The sequence below is a fragment of the Squalius cephalus genome (assembly GCF_949319135.1).
Source record: "Squalius cephalus genome assembly, chromosome: 5".
In the NCBI taxonomy this organism is placed as follows: domain Eukaryota; kingdom Metazoa; phylum Chordata; class Actinopteri; order Cypriniformes; family Leuciscidae; genus Squalius; species Squalius cephalus.
This window is the reverse complement of record NC_137126.1, coordinates 44,945,653-44,966,860: the sequence shown is the minus strand read 5'-3', so window position 1 is coordinate 44,966,860 and position 21,208 is coordinate 44,945,653. Positions and strand designations below refer to the sequence as shown.

Here is a 21,208-nt window from a genome sequence, read left to right as displayed (position 1 = left end):
CTAAAACCCTCAAATGCTTTTATAAGAAAACACATTATCGTGTCTGTGGTGAAAACATGTTCAGAGCGGCCACAGTGTGACAGGAACAGCTTACAGCGAGATTCCAGTCAGAGGACAAAAACGCTGCAGGAAACCAGTCAAAACGTTATTTTTAATCAACACAAACACAAGCCTGTACATTTTTTATGAATATTCTGTCATTATTTAATCAGCCTCATGTCATTCCAAACCTGTATGATTTTTTTCTTTCGTTTATTTATATAGCCGAGGTTGCCCAAAGTGCTTTACATGAAAATAAAAAGATAAAACCTTAAATCTCACACCACATTGAGATTACCTGTTATAAGCAGTCAATAAATCCATCTGTGGAACAAAAGATCTACAACATTGGACCCCATTGACTTCCATTGAATCTTTTCGGTTCTGCAGAATAAAGTCAAACAGGTTTGGAGTTGAGTAAATTAAGACTTTTTTGGGTGTAGACTATCCCTTTAAACTTCATTCTCTCAGAAAATATGGCGACGTTTGGGCCATACAAATAACGGGAGTTTCACGGGAGAAATAAAACGGAAGGGGGGCGGGAGATGGGTGTGAAATACAGGAGATTCCCGGAGGAAATGGGAGTGTTGCAGCCAGTTTTCCATCATCTTCCTTCCCAATATGTTGTGGTAAAGGTGATCATTTCACAATAGGTTTCTTAATTTTAATCTTTCGTAATATGTCAGGTAGCCTACACAATGTGGTGCTGTGGCAAAACATTATTTCTGCTGTACTTATGTGGTAAACCAAGTTATCGTCAGTGAGTGACCCATTAAATAAATACAGAATGATAGTTATGAAAACAGATGGCAAAGTTAATAAACTGCAACAAGACTTTATTTCAAAGAAACCAAGATGTTACAGCTGACATGGTGAAGCTAGTCCACAGACGTTACCTCATTTTCCTAAAGACAGAACAAAGTGTGTTTATTTGCAAGATATGACATGATTTCTCTCTTCTCTCACGTTAAAGGAATTGTTCACCCAAAATCACATTAGTCAATCAGTCACCCAAATATGGATTTCTTTCTGTGGAGCACAAAAGATGTTTTGTAAAATGTTCACACGGTTTCCATATGAACACATAGGCCTATACGCAAAGACAAAACTAAGATTGACAAAAGAGGTCCAGAGACTCGAGTCATTCCAAAACCTTCTGAAGCATTTTCACATCGAATATTACACCATCTTTGCAAATTTTTTTCATCAGCATTCACTGGGAAAAATAAAAAAAGTCAAGTGGTTTTGGAATTAAAAGAGGGTGAGTAAATGACATTTCATTTTTGGGTAAATTAATTCTTTAACATCATTACCATTCTATTAGGGGTGTAACGCTACACAGAAGTCAGGGTTCAGCACGTACCTCGATTTTGGGGTCACGGTTCGATACATTTACAGAAGTAAAAAGTTCAATATTACCAGAGAATGTCTAATAAGGGGAGAAGTTCCACTCTCAGTACACTTCCGGCTTCTGAACTGGTTGCAGTTCCACTCTGATTCCATATGAGGGCGCTCACAGGACGAGTGCAGAATGAATGGAGGTCTATGGAGCTATACCTCTCAAAATCCACTTTTCTCAGGATATAATTTTTTGTCTATTGAATGTTGTATTCGAAAGGAGATGCAAAGGAATTACACATTGCTGGGTGTTAGATTTTTTTAGTCACTTATTTGCTTTAAAAAGTCTTTTAAAATGTCAATGACGTCATACACATCGTACGACCAGAGATACTGCTTTACGGCAATCCTTCAGTCACTTTGGTGCTTTCGCGCTCTACCTGTTGTCGATGCCTCGAGAGAAAAAGTGCAAACACACGGGCTAGACGAGTTTTTGTTTTGTTGTTTTAAAAGACCACGCCGAAAATACACACACACGATGCCATCAAGCTGTATCTCTGGTCGTAATCAGTCGTTCACTGACCATTGACCAATCAGCGTTCATTAGCAGAATGCTAGCATGTTATGGGCAACAACTCAACCTATAAGAAATCGAAAGGACATAAGTACTCGTTAATTCAACTTTCGACCTATAACCCATGTTGAACTTGCAAAACCTACAATCAAATCTGAGATTTCTCAACGGCAATCGGGTGAAAGACAAATTTAGCCGTCTAGCCCCATAGACTCCCATTCATTTTGCACTAATGGGCGATCGCCCCCATCTCTGGTGGAACTACAACCAAAATTCAAAATTCAAAAAATTAGGAGACAGCGACTGCACGCCCCCTTCTGGATTGGAGTGTGGATCACCTGTGACTAACTGTATTTGTCATCTGACTGTATGCACCGAACCATGACTGTTCAGGATGAAAATATGCACCGTTACACCCCTACATTTTATTTCCTACCTCTGACGATTCTGTGTCTTTTCCTTTAGGTTTTTCAGAAGACGGCTTAGGTCTTCTCTCTATATCCTTCATGCCCGTTTCCTGCACATCCACAACCTGTGCTGCTTGCCTAAACACACAAACATACTTTAATGCTCATTACCAATATGGTTTCAACCTTCTTGAGCAAATAAAAGCAAGCAGATTACAGTACCTCCGATTTGTGGCTTTTCTCTTCTGAATGATGCCGACCGCAACCCCTAGGACGACCACAGCGACACACAGTCCAGCCACTCCGTACAGAACCGGTCCCTGTGAGAACCCTCCCGAAACATCCTGGCAGAGCTCTCCACCATAACCCGCCTCACAGACGCACACAGTTGCTCCGTTCTGGGTCGCACATTTACCGTTGCCGTTACACCGCGTAAAGCCACACACCTCAGACTCCACGTTCTCTGGTATGACGTTCTCACTCAAACCTGGACGGAACGATTTAGGATTGATCCGAACGTTTTTATGTGCATCTTGGAGACCTGAGAAATCAAAACAGAAGAGCAAACGAAGGGTTATTATAGTTAACTAGAACTTTAAAAAAAAAGAAAAAGAAATTGTTACTTAAAATAAAAACCTAACTGAAATTAAATTTTCTATTTTTGAGAAACTTTCAGAAAAAAAACAATTATAAATAATTCAGAAAAAAAAGATATAATTTTTTTTTTTTTTTTAATCATTACTTTCGTAATTCCGTTTGGTGCAACTAGAGGTATGCTTCACCTTTTAACTGGATCATATGCTGTGTATTCAAACACGCATACATCAGGGATGCTGACTGAAAGTGCATCATAAAACACTGCTGTGAAACAGTAGCCTACTAACAAACCCTTTTGCTGACCATAAACTTTCAGCATTTCTCATTTTAATGTAGTTTAACTTGAACTAAATTAACTAAAAACATTAAACACACAAAATAACTATTACAAATGGCAAAACTTCAACTACAATTAGTAGTGGAGCGGCTAAGTGATAATCGTTCAGTTTATGATACAAGCGTGAAAATTGGCATGAGCAGTCTCTGATGGTCACTAGACAATAAGCCACCCACAGCTACTTGAAATTTCAAGATGGCGGCTATTTTTCAAGATGGCCACCACCTTAGTGGAGCAATTAGGCTTAAGAAATCATTTAGTTGGTGATACAAGCATTAAAATTGCCATGAGCCTAATTGCTCCAAATTGCTTGCTTGAAATTTCAAGTAGCTGTAGGTGGCTTATTGTCTAGTGACCATCAGAGACTGCTCATGCCAATTTTCATGCTTGTATCACCAAATAAACCACTATATCACTTAACTGCTCCACTAAGGTGTCAGCCATCTTGAAAAATGGCCGCCATCTTGAAATTTCAAGTGGCTCGGACAATTTTCTTGTCAAGTGACCTATGGAGACTGCTCATGCCAATTTTCACGCTTGTATCATAAACTGAACGATTCTGCCAAACATAAGCACTTAGCCGCTCCACTATAAACTGAAAACAGAAAAATGATTACAAAAATAAGTGTGCATAATGCACACTGTTAGTAAAGTCAACTTTCTCCCTAAAACACTTTAAAAACGCAAGTCAAAGGGTCGGGTTTGGTGATTCCTCACAGTTCTCATCAGAGTGATCTGGGCAGTCCGCGGCGCCGTTGCAGAACTTCTCCAGCGGTAGGCAGAGGTCTTCACTCAGGCAAGGTTTGGTGGCTTCAGGGCAGCGGGGGTCAGAGCTGCAGTCTTTGCCGTTGACCAGGCGGTGATCATGGGCACAATGGCACGTCATTCCTCCGGGGAACGCAAGACAGAGGTGACTGCAGCCTCCATTCCCATTAGAGCAGAGATTAGTGCCTGAAATTAATAATTTGCATGTTTTTATTATGTCTTTAATGGACAGGACAGAGGAGAGACAGATAGGAGGGGAGAACGAGATCAGGAAACGACAGTCTGGACTCAAACCTGTGTCTCCACTAGAGCGACAAGACTCTCTGCGTCACGGCTCTTGCAATGCTCAACTACCCACAGTTATCTTAAGTGAAGTTTACCAGGTTTGAAATGATTTCCTGCTCACCTTTTTGTCTCGACTTTGCGAATGCTTTCAGACTGACGATCTCCGTGTCCACTTCAAACCACAGATTCCCCACATGCTCATCATCACTGAACCAACACTTAGTGGAGTCTAAACAACAATGGAGACATTATCAGGTTAAAAACCACCTTAAGCTGGTATGATCTGGCTCTTCCCACAGGAAGAGCACAAAACTTCCCCGTACAAATGTACCTTTTTTAGTAATCCATACAAGCACTTTGTTAATCAAAGCGAATGCCGTCAAGCTGCCTTCTGTCTTTATTTCCTTGTATCCAGAACCATCTATGCCAACTGAACCAATTACTGCAAGACCTAGAGAAAAGTCCAGTATATTTCATTATAGCAGCTCAAGATTTTATTTAAACATTAATACTTTTATTCAGCAACAGTGGGTAAAAAGTTACAGTAAAGACTTTTACATTACTACAAATGATTTTTTAGCTCAAATAAATGCTGTTCCTTTGAACACAAGTATCCTAAATATGTATTAGGGTTTCCACAAAAATATTATACAGCAATACGGTTTACAACATTGATAATAAATGTTTCTTGAGCAGCAAATCAGCATATTAGAATGATGTCCGAAGGATCATGTGACACTGAAGACTGGAGTAATGATGCTGAAAATTCAGCTTTACCATATTCAAATAGAACAGTTATTTTAAAATTTAATATTTCACAATATTAATGTTCTTACTGTATTTTTGATACGAAAAGCATACCAGTGTCAGCCCAGTACAGTTTATTTCCTTCATCCGTCAAGAGCAGTGAAGTTGGCCGGACTGAACTATTCCACACCACTGTCCTGTTCTGTCCATTCATATAGGCACACTCCACCCTGGTCACCTGACCTCCCTGGACTTTGTTTGAAAAGCAGAGGCGCCCACTGGGTGGGTCCAAAGCAATGGATTCAACGGCTCCGACACCGTCCTGTATCAGCACACTGGTGTGTGTGCCGTCCGGTGAGGTGACCTGCAGGCCAGGCAGCTTCTCGCTGCTCCAGTACACATTCAGGGTGATCCAGTCCACGGCAAACACACGCAGAGAGTCTTTATGTAGCTGGAGAAGTTTCCCACGAGGCACCAGCGTGTTGTCCTTCATCTTGAAGAGTCTCACGACGGGCTGACCACCATCAGACACGTACAGGGTCAGGTCACGCAGCACTAAATCTAACATGGTTGGCTTGTTCATGTTGGGAAGGCCTAAACGGCGATGTTCGGGCCAGTTTTGTAGGTTCACGCCACTGTCTCTGTTCTGTAAATATATCTGAGAGAAAGACAAACTGCGTTAATCAGTTTAATACACTTAACCCTGCAGGAGACTTTTAAAAGATGTATGAAGTGCTCAATTGGAATTAATTTCTACATTTTATTTTTCATATTTAATGTAATTTTATATTTGTTAGAAACATACAAATATAAAATATTTTTAAATCTAGCTTTTTTTTTTTTATTCCTTCAGTTTTTTTTCTTACAAAATCTGGAATGTATAAACTATAAATGTAACTTAAATCCAGAAACTCTGTTTTTGCTGGAAAACAGTAGCACAGCCTATAATGCAAAACATTACTGATTGGTTTGTGGTTTATCACATGCTTACTGATTCTCTTCCTTTCTCTCTTCCTTTCTCTCTTCCTTTCTCTCTTCCTTTCTCTCTTCCTTTCTCTCTTCCTTTCTCTCTTCCTTTCTCTCTTCCTTTCTCTCTTCCTTTCTCTCTTCCTTTCTCTCTTCCTTTCTCTCTTCCTTTCTCTCTTCCTTTCTCTCTTCCTTTCTCTCTTCCTTTCTCTCTTCCTTTCTCTCTTCCTTTCTCTCTTCCTTTCTCTCTTCCTTTCTCTCTTCCTTTCTCTCTTCCTTTCTCTCTTCCTTTCTCTCTTCCTTTCTCTCTTCCTTTCTCTCTTCCTTTCTCTCTTCCTTTCTCTCTTCCTTTCTCTCTTCCTTTCTCTCTTCCTTTCTCTCTTCCTTTCTCTCTTCCTTTCTCTCTTCCTTTCTCTCTTCCTTTCTCTCTTCCTTTCTCTCTTCCTTTCTCTCTTCCATGTAGCCTCACCCATGTTAGCCAGCTAGATAACATTATATTGGTGACAAATGAGCTCTTCCATTTTGTGACAAGCATCCGAGTGCAATGGATAAATCGAAAAAGTTCCATCCATTGGTTAAGATGTTTTTGTGTTCCATGCACATTGTGTTCAGAATTATTACTTTACAAAATAGATAGGATAATTTCTCTTCACTTTTGTGAAGTGCTTCACCTTTTAACTGGATCATATGCTGTGTATTCAAACACGCATACATCGGGGATGCTGACTGAAAATGCATCATAAAACATTGCTGTCAAACAGTACTAATGAACTTTTCCTGACCATATGCTAGAACCAGAGAGACCAGTTTCAATTGTCATTTTGACCATCATATTTTGGCAAAAATCACTGTAAGATGACCTACTCAATATATGAACATTGATGACTTCTAACATCTAATTTGAACCATCAGGTATTAACGGCAACACCTGTGTGACTGCAGCAGGAGAAAGAAACAACAGGAAAGAGGAGTCTTTGGGTTTGGAGCAGGTGAGTCTATCTTCATCCAGCATCAACTGAGATGGACACTTGCAAACGGCCTTCAGCCCTGGTGCTAACACACACAGGTGAGAGCAGTGCTGGGAAGCACAGGGGTTAGAGACGCCCACTTGGAAAAGAGCATGAATGACCTGCAGAGGCACATAAGCACCAGTTACCCGATTTAAACTTCATTACATCCTACACATGCATGTTTCAAAGCAAGCAAGTATACACTTTACTGATCATACTTGCCTTCAAACCGAATGGCTGTCCAGGACGTTTGAGCAGGACTTGGTGCTGTTTGCCTGTGGTTTTCTGAGCTCTCTGAATGGTTCCTCTTTTGGTATCAGACCAGTAGACCTTATCATTGAATACAGACACAGAGAACGGACTGGGAGTCTCCATCAGCTGCAAGATCTGCAAAATAATGGAAGATGGAGGGAGAAATTCTGTTTTTAAAAGATGCTGGAATCTAATTGATCATATCTTCGACTCATCTTGTCTTTCATTGAGGACCCATGTCTATCCAGTGGTGGACAGTGCGTACACTTCAAGTATGTTTATCAGACCATTTTTATTTGGGGAAATTGTTACTTATTTCACTACATTTCAAAGCATATTATACTTTTTACTACATTTCATAAAAAAACAATCATTCCTCATTTTGAACTGAATAAAATCGCCACTCCCTGAGACCAATGAACCTGTTGAATTGGTTCACAAAATCACACTGAACGATTCACTCGCAAATACGACTGATCCGATTACAGCTGTTTTTGAATAAACTTAAGATTCAACGATCCAGTCAGAAGGAGCCAAAACATGGAATATTGTTGGATGCAATGTCAAGTTTTAGTATTGATTATTGTAAATGAAAATCATATTTAGGTTATGACTCGAAATGCATGAATGTGGATATGTCTGCATTTCTCAACATCTGTAGCGGTATCAAATAACTAGAATGTTTGCATAACATTCCTCAATGTTACAATATTTTGCCCCATGTGACGCGTGTACATTGTATATGGTTGTCGCCTCATATTTACACAAATTATTTTCCCCTCAATTTTAAAATACTACTGTATATGGTATATTTAACTTATTTGCACACTTAAATTATCAGCAACTTCAACTACTTTTGCTGAAGTGAAATTGAAAAGGAGTATGTATACCTGAGTAAAAGTATTGCCCTAATGAAATATTACTTGAGTTGTGTACTTCATCCACCACTGTATCTAACAGACTGACACATGGATTGATGGACAGGAATGTTGATCCAGAAACAAGGTATGCAACTATAAACACATTCAAGTACTAGCAAAGCATGTTAGAAGCTACTGTAGTATTTTGCCCTATTATACATTGTGAAATGCTACAGTTCTCAAACGGCCTGGTGGACATCCACTACCTTAATATCTCCTCCAATATTGGCTGATCCTATACTCTTGAGTTTCTCATCTGTCCAGTAGATTCTGTGATGAATGGAGTCCACAGTCAGACTGACCGGCCACCGGAGAGAGTGACTGACCAGCACACGTCTGTCTGAGCCGTCCATTCCTGCTCTTTCTATCTGAGCCTCGTCCCCCGTTTCTGACCAGAACATTATTCTGAAAGGATGACAAATATCAGGGTCAGCTTACATTAGACATTCAAAATCAGTGGTTCTCAAATATGAATAAATGTAATTGCACAAAGAATTTTTTTGTTTTGTTTAGAAATCCATCCATCCATCCATCCATCCATCCATCCATCCATCCATCCATCCATCATGTTAATTGTCTGATTTAATAAAATGTGTTTGGTGAAAAAAAAAAAAAAAAAAAAATCTAACCAATAATGTGACAAAAATGGTTATTCTAACCCTTTCTGTGGCAGGAGAGCGATGGAGCGAAGCTGCCCGAGATCTTCACCCAGGATCGTCACACGATCTGTGGTTTTGGCGGCATCATTTTCCAGTCCCACTGCATTGATCTGGCCGTTGACACTGTCGGCCCAGTAGAGGTTCCTCGCCACCCAGTCCACTGCCAGACTGTCTGCATTTATACCTGACATATAAAGATAGACACTTACATTCCCAATTCTGCGATGTCAAAAACATGAATACTTTAACACATTTACACCTATTGTGTGTTTCTGCAACATGACCTGTCGAGTCAGGTCAGGCATTAGAATAAATGTCAGAATTTAATGCCTCTGTCATTTCAGTTCAAATTATGTACCAAATTAAGTTCTAAATTATGACATTTTCGTGCAAATAACCTTGACCAACACTATAAGTGGATTTAAATGGACAAAAAGGTACATAAGAATGTAGATGGCTCCTTTATTTTATTGCATCTCACCTTTAACAGTGTTATTTTAGTATTATTTATGTACTATTATAGTATTTATTCATATTTTGTCATTTTTAGGTTTTACATTTCTATTTAGCTTTAATTAATTTTATTTTAGCATTTCAACTTCATGTTTGTCTAATTTTTTTTTAACGTGTGAGTTTTTCCATCCAATACTTATTTTATTTCAGCTTTATTTCAGTTACCAAATAACAACAACTGACCTTTAATGATGGTTCCTTTGCTCTTCTGATCCAGTGACAGCCATTTTATGTTGTCGGTGTTGAGGTTGATCCAATACACTTTCTGCTGCTGCCAATCATAGTCGAGAGACAGGACAAAGCGCTTCTCTGACGAGAGGAGAACGTCCAGACTGGAGCTCCTCAGACCCAGCAGAAAGACCTCGGACTGCACAGACGCCAGCAGGTACGGCTCACCTGAGACAAGGGCAAAATTTAACTTGTGAAAAGAAAGGTGAATAAACGTATTTTGGGGTGAATGAGTGTGTCAAAGTTTGTCTGATTAATACATGTGGGAAAGGCTACTAACATTGACTATGTTCGGAACAGCACTCTACCATATGTGTACACCAGGGCTTAAAGGCACACCTTAAAGGAGAACTCCAGTCAATTTTAACATTGAGCTCATTTTTTTGTCAATTTGGAGTGCTGTCAATACAGAGAACAATGACAAAAATCGGTGTTGCCTACACCGTGTTATCCTCTTTTTAAAATTTGCACCCTGTTGACTTCAATGGGGCAATATTTAAACCTGCTTTTAGCCTCTTAACATCCTTGATGTGTCATTACAAGTTCACAGGTCATTTACATCCTGTTTTCGGTTGAAGTCCAAAGTAGTCGATTGTCGAGTTCACGCGCGTGATCATAGGTAACTAAACCTATGCGCGTGAACTCGGCAATTGACTACTTTGGACTTCAACCGAAAACAGGATGTAAATACAGGTATTTGCGCTGGCTTAAATAACATCATTTTTATCCATTTCTTTCACATCTACTGCAGTCAGATTCACTCGTGTTCACTCTGAAGGAATCACTCACATGGTTGTGCACTTGTAATGACACATCAAGGATGTTAAGAGGCTAAAAGCAGGTTTAAATATTGCCCCATTGAAGTCAACAGGGTGCAAATTTTAAAAGAGGATAACACGGTGTAGGCAACACCGATTTTTGTCGTTGTTCTCTGTACTGACAGCACTCCAAATTTACAAAAAAATGAGCTCAATGTTAAAATTGACCGGAGTTCTCCTTTAAGGAAAATGTGCTTTTCATTACTTCCATAGTATAGTTTCAGATTTTCTTTTGTCATTTTGTGTTGAACACTGGAGCAACACATTTTGTGGGTTATGAAAAAAAAGTCTTTAAAAAGTTGTGTTTTACACAATATTTGTTCAAAACAATCAAGTCAGCAAAGTTTGAACAGTTTTCTGTATTTTGATTATGTCCAATTAATATACGGTCATTAAAATGTTAATTTTAAAAATACAGGATGAAATGTCTTCAAAAAGTAAATATTCTGAAAGCTTTGAAGATCAAATAAATGAAATGTTTAACCTCTTTGAAATGCTAAATAGCTTTATTTTTTTAGACAAATGAATGGCACTATTCAATTAAATATGCATGCAATTAGGACATGTAAAAATGTAGGACTGTTAAACAGCACTGTAAATTCTTGCTCATAATATATACCTGTGATTTTGCAGCTGCGACCATCAGGTTCCAGAACATAACCTTGACTGCAGAAGCACACAAATGAACCCTGAGTGTTGTTACAGTAGTGTGAACAGAAGTCTGGACGGTCCACACACTCATCCACATCAACACACACCAGACCACCATCTACAGGCTTGTAGCCGATCCTGCACCAACAGCGCTATAGGAAGAAAATAAAAACAGTTATCAATAAGAGGCCAAGCCCTGATATTTACATGTTTGAGGACAGTGCCGCCAACTGGTCAACATTGATAAAATGCTTTTAATTTAAGCCTTTTAGATTCATTGGGTCATGCGGAGTACAATGAGATCTGTTTTTGTAAGATCAGCCATATCTTTCTGCTTTTTAAATTTCATTGAAACTTTCCTACCTAAATTTAGGTTATATGATCTTTGCAACACCTAACAAAAGTTATTTCAATATGCATTTTATGTATATATATAAATATATATCCCTATTTGTGTAATGCATTAACATATCTGACTGTCGTCAATGGTTGTAAAAATGATTTAATCTACTTTAGAACCTAAAGGTTCCTAAACCTGTCAACACTACTTTTTTAAAATCACGTTATTTTTATGTAATTTTTATTTTATTCAGCAAGCATGCATTTAATAGATCAAAAGTGACAGTAAATACATTAATAATGTTCAAAATTAATTTTCAAATTAATGGTTCTTTTTAACTTTTTATTCAACAAAATTTCTTGGTTTCCAAGAAAATTCAGCTTTGCCATAACAGGAATAACATTTTAAAATATGAAATATTGAAATAGAAAACTGTTATTTTTAATATCAATTGTGACAATATCTCATAATATTACTGTTTTTTTTACTGTATTTTTGATCAAATAAATGCAGCCTTGGTGAGCATAAGAGACTTCAAAATCCTTATCGACCCCAAGATTTTAAACTGTAGTGCATGTCAATATTATTAGTCAAACTTTATGAGGCTGGTTTTAATATTAAAAAGTGTAATTTTATAACATTAGAACAGAAAGAGGAATACCGTCCCTGTAGGTGTGCTGTGACAGTCCTGAGCACACTTTGACTGTTCAGAGCATTTATCTTTCTGGCAGCTGCCGCCCTCGTCAGAACCATCCAGACAGTTAGTAACTCCGTTACAGAGCTGAGACACGTCCACACACTCCGAACTACCACACTGGAACAGATGAGGAGGACAGGACACACTCGGACCTGTTAAAACACAGACAAGACGCTCATTAATGCAGATCAAGTCACGTACTGATTTGACGACAAAATTGGTGAAACCATTACAGTTTATCATCAATAGATAGAATCCCATTGAAATGGTTTTAATTTTATGTCAAATTTGGAAATTGTCCCAAAACTGTGAAATACAGGAAAGTATCAAAATTAAAACAATGTGGACAGAAATGCTATTTACTTACATGTATACATTATTCAATCAGGGTTTTCAAAAGTGATTGAATAATATTACGCTATCATTCAAAAGTCTGGGTTGTCAAATGTTTTCAAATAAAAAACAGTTACAAAAGATTTCTATTTCAAATGAATGTTCTTTTAAACTATTCAAAGAATCCAGAATGTTTTTTTTACTGCCGTTTCCGCAAAAATATTAAGAAGCATAACAATCAACAGATAAATCAGCAGCAAGAGCAAATCAGCATATTAGAATTATTTCTGAAGGATCATGTGACTGAGGACTGGAGTAATGATGCTGAAAACAGGAGTAAAATACATTTTTAAATATTAAAATGGAACAATATTGTGAAATATAAAACTTTTTACTGTATTTGATCAAAAAATGCAGCCAGATACTTTTCAAAAACATTATAAAAATCTTACCAAATCACAAACTTTTGAACAGTAGAGTATTTCCTTAATTTTAGTCTATACAATCTCAACTTATTCCTGAGAAGTGACTCAAAATCCATTTCTAAATGACCCTTGCAACCCATTTTACTTCTGTAATATGGCATATTTCAGAGTCAATTATTGTATCAATTGGGGATTGTTAAAAGTATCTCTATTACAGGAGGTTGGAGAACTGTTGTTCACAATTAGAACAGGAACATGTATTGAATTAAATGGGTCAATTGTGATTTCATGTTGACTAATTTCTAATGTTTAAAGTATTTGGAAATTCTCTTGCATTGAGGTCAAAGCTGGGTTCAGCCGGTTCCAGTTAGATAAAACTGTAGAAACTCACAGCCAGATTCATCGCTTCCATCCCTACAGTCTTCAGAGCGGTCACAGCGCCAGGCTTGTGGAATACACTGTGTGTTAGAGGAGCACGGCCACTGGAACTCCCCGCACTGCACTGGAGACTCCTTACAGTTCTGTCCCACATGGGAAAGTCAGTCAAATGCGTTTACAACAACTAAATGAATCCTGTTCCTTTAATAATGTGTTTCTGGTCATGTAATGCACACCTTCTCATCTGTGCCATCCTTGCAGTCCATCTCTCCGTCACACATCCACTCGTCCAGCAGACACTCCTGGCTCTTCGGACAGCGGCGTTTCGTGCTGCACGGCGGAGGTTTAGAGCAGTCCTCCTCGTCAGAATGATCTCTGCAGTCCGGGTGTCCATCGCAGCGCATACCGACCGACAAGCACTGACCGCTGCTGCACTGCCACTCCGCACTGCTGCAACTCTCCTCACCTACAGGACAGGGGATGGAAAACGTGCTTTTAAGTCAATGGGAGAAAAAAAACAAACCACTTTTTTCAGACTGTCTGTCTGTCATGGTGTATTATTGTCACGATCTGGTCCACAAAGGATGGCGATGAGAAGGGTATCTCTTCAAATAGTAGAGTAACCTTTATGGAGTAGTCAAGCGAAGTAACTGTGTATTTGAACAAACACCAGACAAAGAGTGGAGAGATCTGAAGGTCTTAAATACACAGGCAAAAGAACTCAACACAGAACAGGTGTGCTATCATTAGAAACACAATGAGTAACCATGACAACTAATAAATAGCGCAAAACATGGGAACATAGACAGGCAAACTAAACGTCCATAATGAAATAGTGAAAATAATTTAATTCTAAAGAAAATTAATGGGATTTTTACTTCCGTAACCATGCTTTATTGTAAAGCTGTTCTCAGACTTGCAGAAACCATGCATAATGGAGCAGTGTTATTTTAGCATCTTATTTTTATATTATTAATTTAATAATTATATTAATTTAATAATTATAAAATTATTAAATATTAATATTTTATATATTTTTTTCATTTACTTTAGCAATTTTATGTGCTTGTCAATTTTATTCGATTTTTTCAATTTTACTTTATTTTTATTATATTTTCAGTTTGTTTAGTTTAAACATTTTATTTCAGTTAGTTGCTAAGGCACATTTCGAGTTTAGAAATGTTCATCTAAAATGTATATTTCACTTAGCTTTATTGTATTTATTAATATTTTGAATTAGCTTTAAGTTTTATATTTTCAGTTTTAACTTTTCAAGTTTTAGTAATTTGCTTTTGTCATCGTTACACATTTTATTTCCGTTAGTTGCTAAGGCAACATTTCTAATTTCTATTTTTTAATTTAGCTTTATTTCAATGAGCGAAACTTGTTAATTGTTTTAGTTAACACTGCAATGGACAAAAAAAGTAATCTTATGTTTCTATTCACAGCTAACCAAAGTTGCTTCCCTCAAGAAAGAGTGAATTTAAACCCCTACCACAGCTGGCCTCATCGCTGCCGTCCGCACAGTCTGCGTCTCCGTCACAGATGAAGGATTCTGGGATGCATCGTGTTTCGTCACAACGATGAGCGCAGTCCTCCTTAGTGCAGTCGACTTCATCTGAGCGATCCTGACACTGAGCCACACCGTCACACTTCTGCCGTTGCTCAATGCACTTCTTACCATGAGCACACTGAAACTGACCTGAGGACAGATAGACGGAACATTAACAAGTTAACGCTGAAGCAGGAATTGAGGACATTCTCAACATGTAAAAGTGCCTAAATGTGAGTATTGCTACTGTATGCGGTTTCCTCACCAGATTCACACTGCAAAGGGCACTCGTCTTCATCAGACCCGTCCTTACAGTCAAACTCGCCGTCACACACATGATTAAACAGCACACAGTCCGTCCCGTCTCTACATGGCCTAGAGCCGATAGAACAGCGCAGAGGTCCTTTAGTTGCAGGAGCGTTTGAGACTTCATCCTCCGCTGACTTTACTTCATTCTCAGTGTTGTCTTCATCATATTCATTAGGGTTAACATCTAAGACAAGAGGAAACACAATTGACTTTCTTGCATTTGGGAAAAATCTGAATGGCAAGTTATAAAATTGGAATCGCAAGCTATTAATCAATCAATCCTTTATTTATAGAGCACATTTAAGATACAACCGAGGTTGACCAAAGTGCTTTACAAAGAATAAAAGACACACGTTTAAGCATGCATTTATAAATACAAACAAAAGTAAGTAATCAAAAAATAAAATAAAAAGCGGAAGGTAGCTATATAGTGTTAAAAGCCAAAGAGAAAAAATAAGTCTTAAGCTGAGTTTTAAAAGTGCAGATAGATGGGGCATGCCTAATAGACAGAGGAAGGCTGTTCCACAGCTTCGGACCAGCGGCGGCAAAAGCGCGATCACCACGTTTTTTGAGTTTTACTTTAGGGACTGTTAAAAGGCCATGATCACTGGATCTCAGGTTTCTAGATGGGGTATACAGAACCAGGAGATCAGTTAAGTATTGTGGTGCCAGATTGTTAAAAGCTTTGTCGACAAATAATAAAATTTTAAACTCAATCCTATACTTAACCGGAAGCCAGTGTAGGGACATTAAGATAGGTCTTATATGATCGAACATACGCTTCCCTTCAAGCAATCTAGCAGCTGAGTTTTGAACCAACTGCAGACGGGAGATGGATGCCTGAGAAATGCCATGATACAAAGAATTACAGTAGTCCAGCCTAGAAGTAACGAACGCATAAATTTCTATTTCTAAGTTACTTCTTGATAAAATGGACTTTACTGAGAAGGCGGAGTTGATAAAAGGATGACTTAACAACAGCAGAAATCTGTTTATCAAATTTTAAACTCGAGTCAAATAGGAGAGCTAGAAGCTCTAGAAGTTATTAAATCCGAAAGGTGAGAGACTCGCAATTACCTATTTTTTTTTAAACGCGCAGCATTATTCAATGTTTTGACGTTATTTCCACTGAAACAGGAAGACAGGGCAGGACATATCGAACAGCTCCTCCCCTTTTTTATAATAGCCAATGGCATTTAATTTATAGCACAGTTCGGCCAGAGCCGTATGGCAAGCCGTTTTAGCTTAAATTGTACCCAGCGTTACTCGTCGTAATTGCATTTTTACTAGTAAGAATTCAATTAGAGAGCTCTACAATTCAATTACTACTAGTAAAAATTACAATTAGAGAGCTCTACAATTCAATTCTTACTAGTAGCAATTACAATTAGAGAGCTCTACAATTCAATTCTTACTAGTAGCAATTACAATTAGAGAGCTCTACAATTCAATTCTTACTAGTAGCAATTACAATTAGAGAGCTCTACAATTCAATTCTTACTAGTAGCAATTACAATTAGAGAGCTCTACAATTCAATTCTTACTAGTAGCAATTACAATTAGAGAGCTCTACAATTCAATTCTTACTAGTAGCAATTACAATTAGAGAGCTCTACAATTCAATTCTTACTAGTAGCAATTACAATTAGAGAGCTCTACAATTCAATTCTTACTAGTAGCAATTACAATTAGAGAGCTCTACAATTCAATTCTTACTAGTAGCAATTCCAATTAGAGAGCTCTACAATTCAATTCTTACTAGTAACAATTCCAATTAGAGAGCTCTACAATTCAATTCTTACTAGTAGCAATTACAATTAGAGAGCTCTACAATTCAATTACTACTAGTAGCAATTACAATTAGAGAGCTGTCTAATTCAATTACTACTAGTAAGAATTACATATACAGAGCTCTCTAATTCAATTCTTACTAGTAACAATTCCAATTAGAGAGCTCTACAAATGAATTTTTACTAGTTATGTCTCCATTGACATCTATTCATTTTTAATTACAGAGCTCTACAATTGAAATGTCACTAGTAAAAAAACGAATTAAAGATATGTAGAATTGCAGAGCTCTGTAATTGAATTAAAGAGCTCTGCAATTGCATTCTTTGTAGTAACAATTGAAATAGAGAGCTCTCTCATTGGAATACTAGTAACAATTCAATTGTAGAGCTCCGTAATTAAATGAATAGATGTCAATGGAGACATATGACTAGTAAAAATTCATTTGTAGAGCTCTCTAATTGGAATTGCTACTAGTAAGAATTGAATTGTAGAGCTCTCAAATTTAATTCTTACAAGTAAAAATGCACTTACGACGAGTAACGCTGGGTACAATTTAAGCTAAAACGGCTTGCCATAAGAGCCGTTGAGTTCGGCAAAGCCGCAGTTTCCTCATAATTTACTCCATATCGCTTTAAAATACAGCATACTGCGCAGATTCAAATGGGTCCGATATGTTTTGTTGTGCAATCCGACTCGCGCATATGATCCGCTCTATGGTATCATGTCTCTGGACCAGAGCTCACTGTGTGCTCTGAAGACCGGAGTTGACAGAACATTTATACCAAGCGCTGTGAGCCTGCTGAACCTTATCTAAATCAGGTTGGATTCCTGTCTGGTAAAATTATAACCAAATACTTAACATGCGCTCTAGTATGATAGTCAACACAACAAAAGTGTACTTCTTTAAAGCATGAAAAAGATTAAAACAGTAAGTAAAACTTAACATGAAAGTGAAACAAGTCATAACAAGTCATGAAAGTGTACTCCAAGTACACTTAAGTGGTCTTTTCATTGATATATTATCTGCAAGAAGTTTATTTATTTCAGAAATATACTTGTATTGAGTTTGCACTTATAGTGTAGGCTACTTCAATTAAGTTTTCCCACAAGTGTTACATTAAAATAACCAGTTATATCCAATTAGATTAATTGCCACTCTCCGAATTAAGTATGCAATGTAATGACATCATGTGACGAAAATATGCTTCTTTTGAAAATGTTTGTTGCATACGGTTTCACTACCATTTTATAATAGTATGCCATAATCAGCATGCTAGGTTCCATTCTGAGCCCATCAATGGTCCAAGCAGATGATTTTACACTTCCTCTAGCATAGCTAGAATCCAGCAATGCATTTAAACAAAACTCCTACCACAGCTGGCCTCATCGCTGCCATCCGCACAGTCTGCGTCTCCGTCACAGATGAAGGATTCTGGGATGCATCGGGTTTCGTCACAACGAAGAGCGCAGCCCTCCTTAAAGCAGTCGACTTCATCTGAGCGATCCTGACACTGAGCCACACCGTCACACTTCTGCCGTTGCTCAATGCACTTCTTCCCATGAGCACACTGAAACTGACCTGAGGACAGATGGAATTATTACAGCATTCTTAGAAGCCTGCGTAATAAATTAATCAGGTGGCCAGTGTTGGATGTAATGCATTGCCAAGTAATTAATTGCTGTAATTTAATTACTTTTCCCTTGAAAAAGTAAAGTAAGGGATCTCTTCATTTTCTGTCATTTAATTAGTTACATCTGATGTAATTGCATTGAATACTAGGACTATAACAGTTAGATCTATATGAATCTAAAAAGTGGTTATCAGACATATAGCTCCATATTGAATTCCTCTTTTAAAACACATAGCTGATTACAGATCCACCAGTACTAAATTTCTCCTCCGATACCGATATAGCAGATTATTCGGAATGATATCTGCTGATACAGATAGTTTGATTTCCTTAAAGGGGTGGTTGATTATGATTTCACTTTTCTAACTTTAGTTAGTGTGTAATGTTGCTGTTTGAACAAACAACATCTGCAAAGTTACAAAGTTCAAAGCAAAGGGAGATATTTGCTTTTAAAGAAATTGTTTTTTAAGGACTACAACAAACGGCTGGTAGAGACTACACAAGCTTCCTCCCGGGTTAGTGACATTACCAAACCTAAATTTACATAAACCCCGCCCCCTGAACACGATTTATAGATTATCAAGACAGAATATGCTAATCAATGACTAGAAGATATCTACACATAAGCTACATAAATTCATCAACTAACCATTCAGAAATGTCCTGTTGCTTCTACATGTTGTCACTTCTTTAGTCTCTCCATCATTGTCTGACTCCAGTTTGAACATAAAAGGCTAAAAGTTATTGAAATTTTCAGTGCATGTGTGTGTGAGTGCGAGCTGTTGAAGCTCCGCCCCCTGTGCCGGGAGCAGCAGCTCATTTGCATTTAAAGGAACAGACACAAAACGGTGCGTTTTTGCTCACCCTTAAAAATGTACAATTTTAACATGCTATATTTAAATATCTGTGCGGTATTTTGAGCTAAAACTTCACATACACACATCAAAGACTTATTTTACATCTTGCGAAAAGGGCATTATACCACCCCTTTAAAGAAAAAAAACCCCTTTGAACTAATGCTGTAAACCCTGTCATTTGGTACATTATAATATTAGAGGTTAAAATGTACAAGAACCCAAACTATTATATTCAAATGCTATTTATTTTCAGATCTAATAATTACACAAAAACTGAAATGTTTGAATAGCTACAACTCAGATTTGCAGTTTTCATTAATGCTCGTCTTTATGACAAATTTCAACACACACAGCATGACTTGCAGTCTGACACGTTTTCCCACCCGCTTTTGATTGACAGGATATAAGCGGCCCTGATCATCGGCTGTTTTTAAACAATCGGCCAATGGCCGATAGAGAAAATAATTGCTTTTATTAGCCGATACATCAGTGCATGCATCCCTAATATTGATGCATGTTATAATTTATTAACCCTGTATTCTGGAAATCAATTTGGGAGTCAAGTATTAATAAAAAATGTTTGTTACAAATGTATAAAAACGTACCCATGCTGCACACAGATGCACATTCATCTTCATCAGAGCCATCAGCACAGTCGTTCTCACCATCACACACATGGCTGTAGAGAACACACTCTGACCCGTCCTTACAGGGCTTGAAGCCCAATCTGCAGCGCAGGGGAACATGTTCAGAAGCCTCTGCAGCCACAACACATTCAGCTGGAGCAGAGACAGCACAACATTAGATCCACAATACTGGAATGCACTCATTTTACATTCTTATTTAAATCAACACAAAAGCACTACAACAAATACTATCAAGATGTACAAACACAATGTATAGGCCTACATCATGGTAGTGTTTTGTTGGGAAGAAATTTGTTATGAAAAATGTCAAAAATAGGCCTACTATTTTCAAATTTTATATGAAATATATATTTTACAAAAAAATGCAAGGAAAATCAAAGCCATAAATCTAAACAACATATATACATATATATATATATATATATATATATAGAGAGAGAGAGATATATAGACCTGGATATATTCTTGAAAGGCTTTCTGAGATTCACACTGGCAGCTTCAAATTTCAGCTAAATAATTTAAATTTGGAATTTAAGGCAAAGACTATAAGAATGTAAGTTCCAAAGTATTTAATTATATATATTTATATGTTATTTATATAACTTATTAAGATACTATCATTCTGAATCTGAAATAAGTTAACCAAAAGCACGTTATGAAACTGAAACGACTTAAAGTTAGAAGTGTTTGAAAATAAAATGCTATATTCTGACAGGATAAATAGTCTTATTCGTTTGTAATTTAGTATGCAGTGACTTCATCGACACCTATTTGCTGCACGAGATAAATTAGCGGAGGAAAATATTACAGTAGGCTAAAGTTAAACGTGAGACTTTCATCTGACCTCTCAGAAGCAGAAGCAGAAAGATCCCTGAAGCGATATTCAGGAGCACAAGTAAACACATGACTTCACTGCAGGGAAAAGCGAGTCAAACCGACTCAGCTCGAGATCTGGCGCTTTATCGCGCGCGCAGCTGAGATCGATGCGGCTTTAATTGATCAGATGATTGACACATGAGTGATGATATCGGATTTAATAGGCTACTGAAAATACATTTAATAAACTGTGTAATTGAATTTATTTCTATAATTATTTTTTTGATTAGATTTTAGAATACTAAAACGTCATAACTAATATTAAC

The 21,208-nt window shown here is 37.5% G+C and overlaps 1 protein-coding gene across 2 annotated transcripts; it reads right to left on the bottom strand.

Annotated features, from left to right (window-relative positions):
* Positions 1 to 133: 133 nt before the first annotated feature.
* Positions 134 to 21,022, bottom strand: lrp13 (low-density lipoprotein receptor related-protein 13). 2 transcript variants are annotated; one of them, XM_079871112.1, is made up of 21 exons: positions 20,911 to 21,022; positions 20,025 to 20,198; positions 18,304 to 18,510; positions 15,097 to 15,324; positions 14,775 to 14,981; positions 13,516 to 13,745; positions 13,293 to 13,422; positions 12,108 to 12,295; positions 11,075 to 11,258; positions 9,593 to 9,805; positions 8,897 to 9,080; positions 8,441 to 8,642; positions 7,288 to 7,452; positions 6,984 to 7,184; positions 5,204 to 5,747; positions 4,674 to 4,793; positions 4,464 to 4,571; positions 4,010 to 4,243; positions 2,581 to 2,899; positions 2,388 to 2,496; positions 134 to 944 (listed from the first exon to the last, which is right to left on the bottom strand). In XM_079871112.1, the coding sequence occupies exons 1-21, from the start codon at positions 20,969 to 20,971 to the stop codon at positions 918 to 920; spliced, it is 4,035 nt and encodes a 1,344-aa protein (XP_079727238.1). In that variant the 5' UTR covers positions 20,972 to 21,022; the 3' UTR covers positions 134 to 917. The 2 variants fall into 2 exon arrangements, with proteins under 2 accessions (XP_079727238.1, XP_079727239.1); XM_079871113.1 differs by having other exon boundaries at positions 8,444 to 8,642.
* Positions 21,023 to 21,208: the final 186 nt, after the last annotated feature.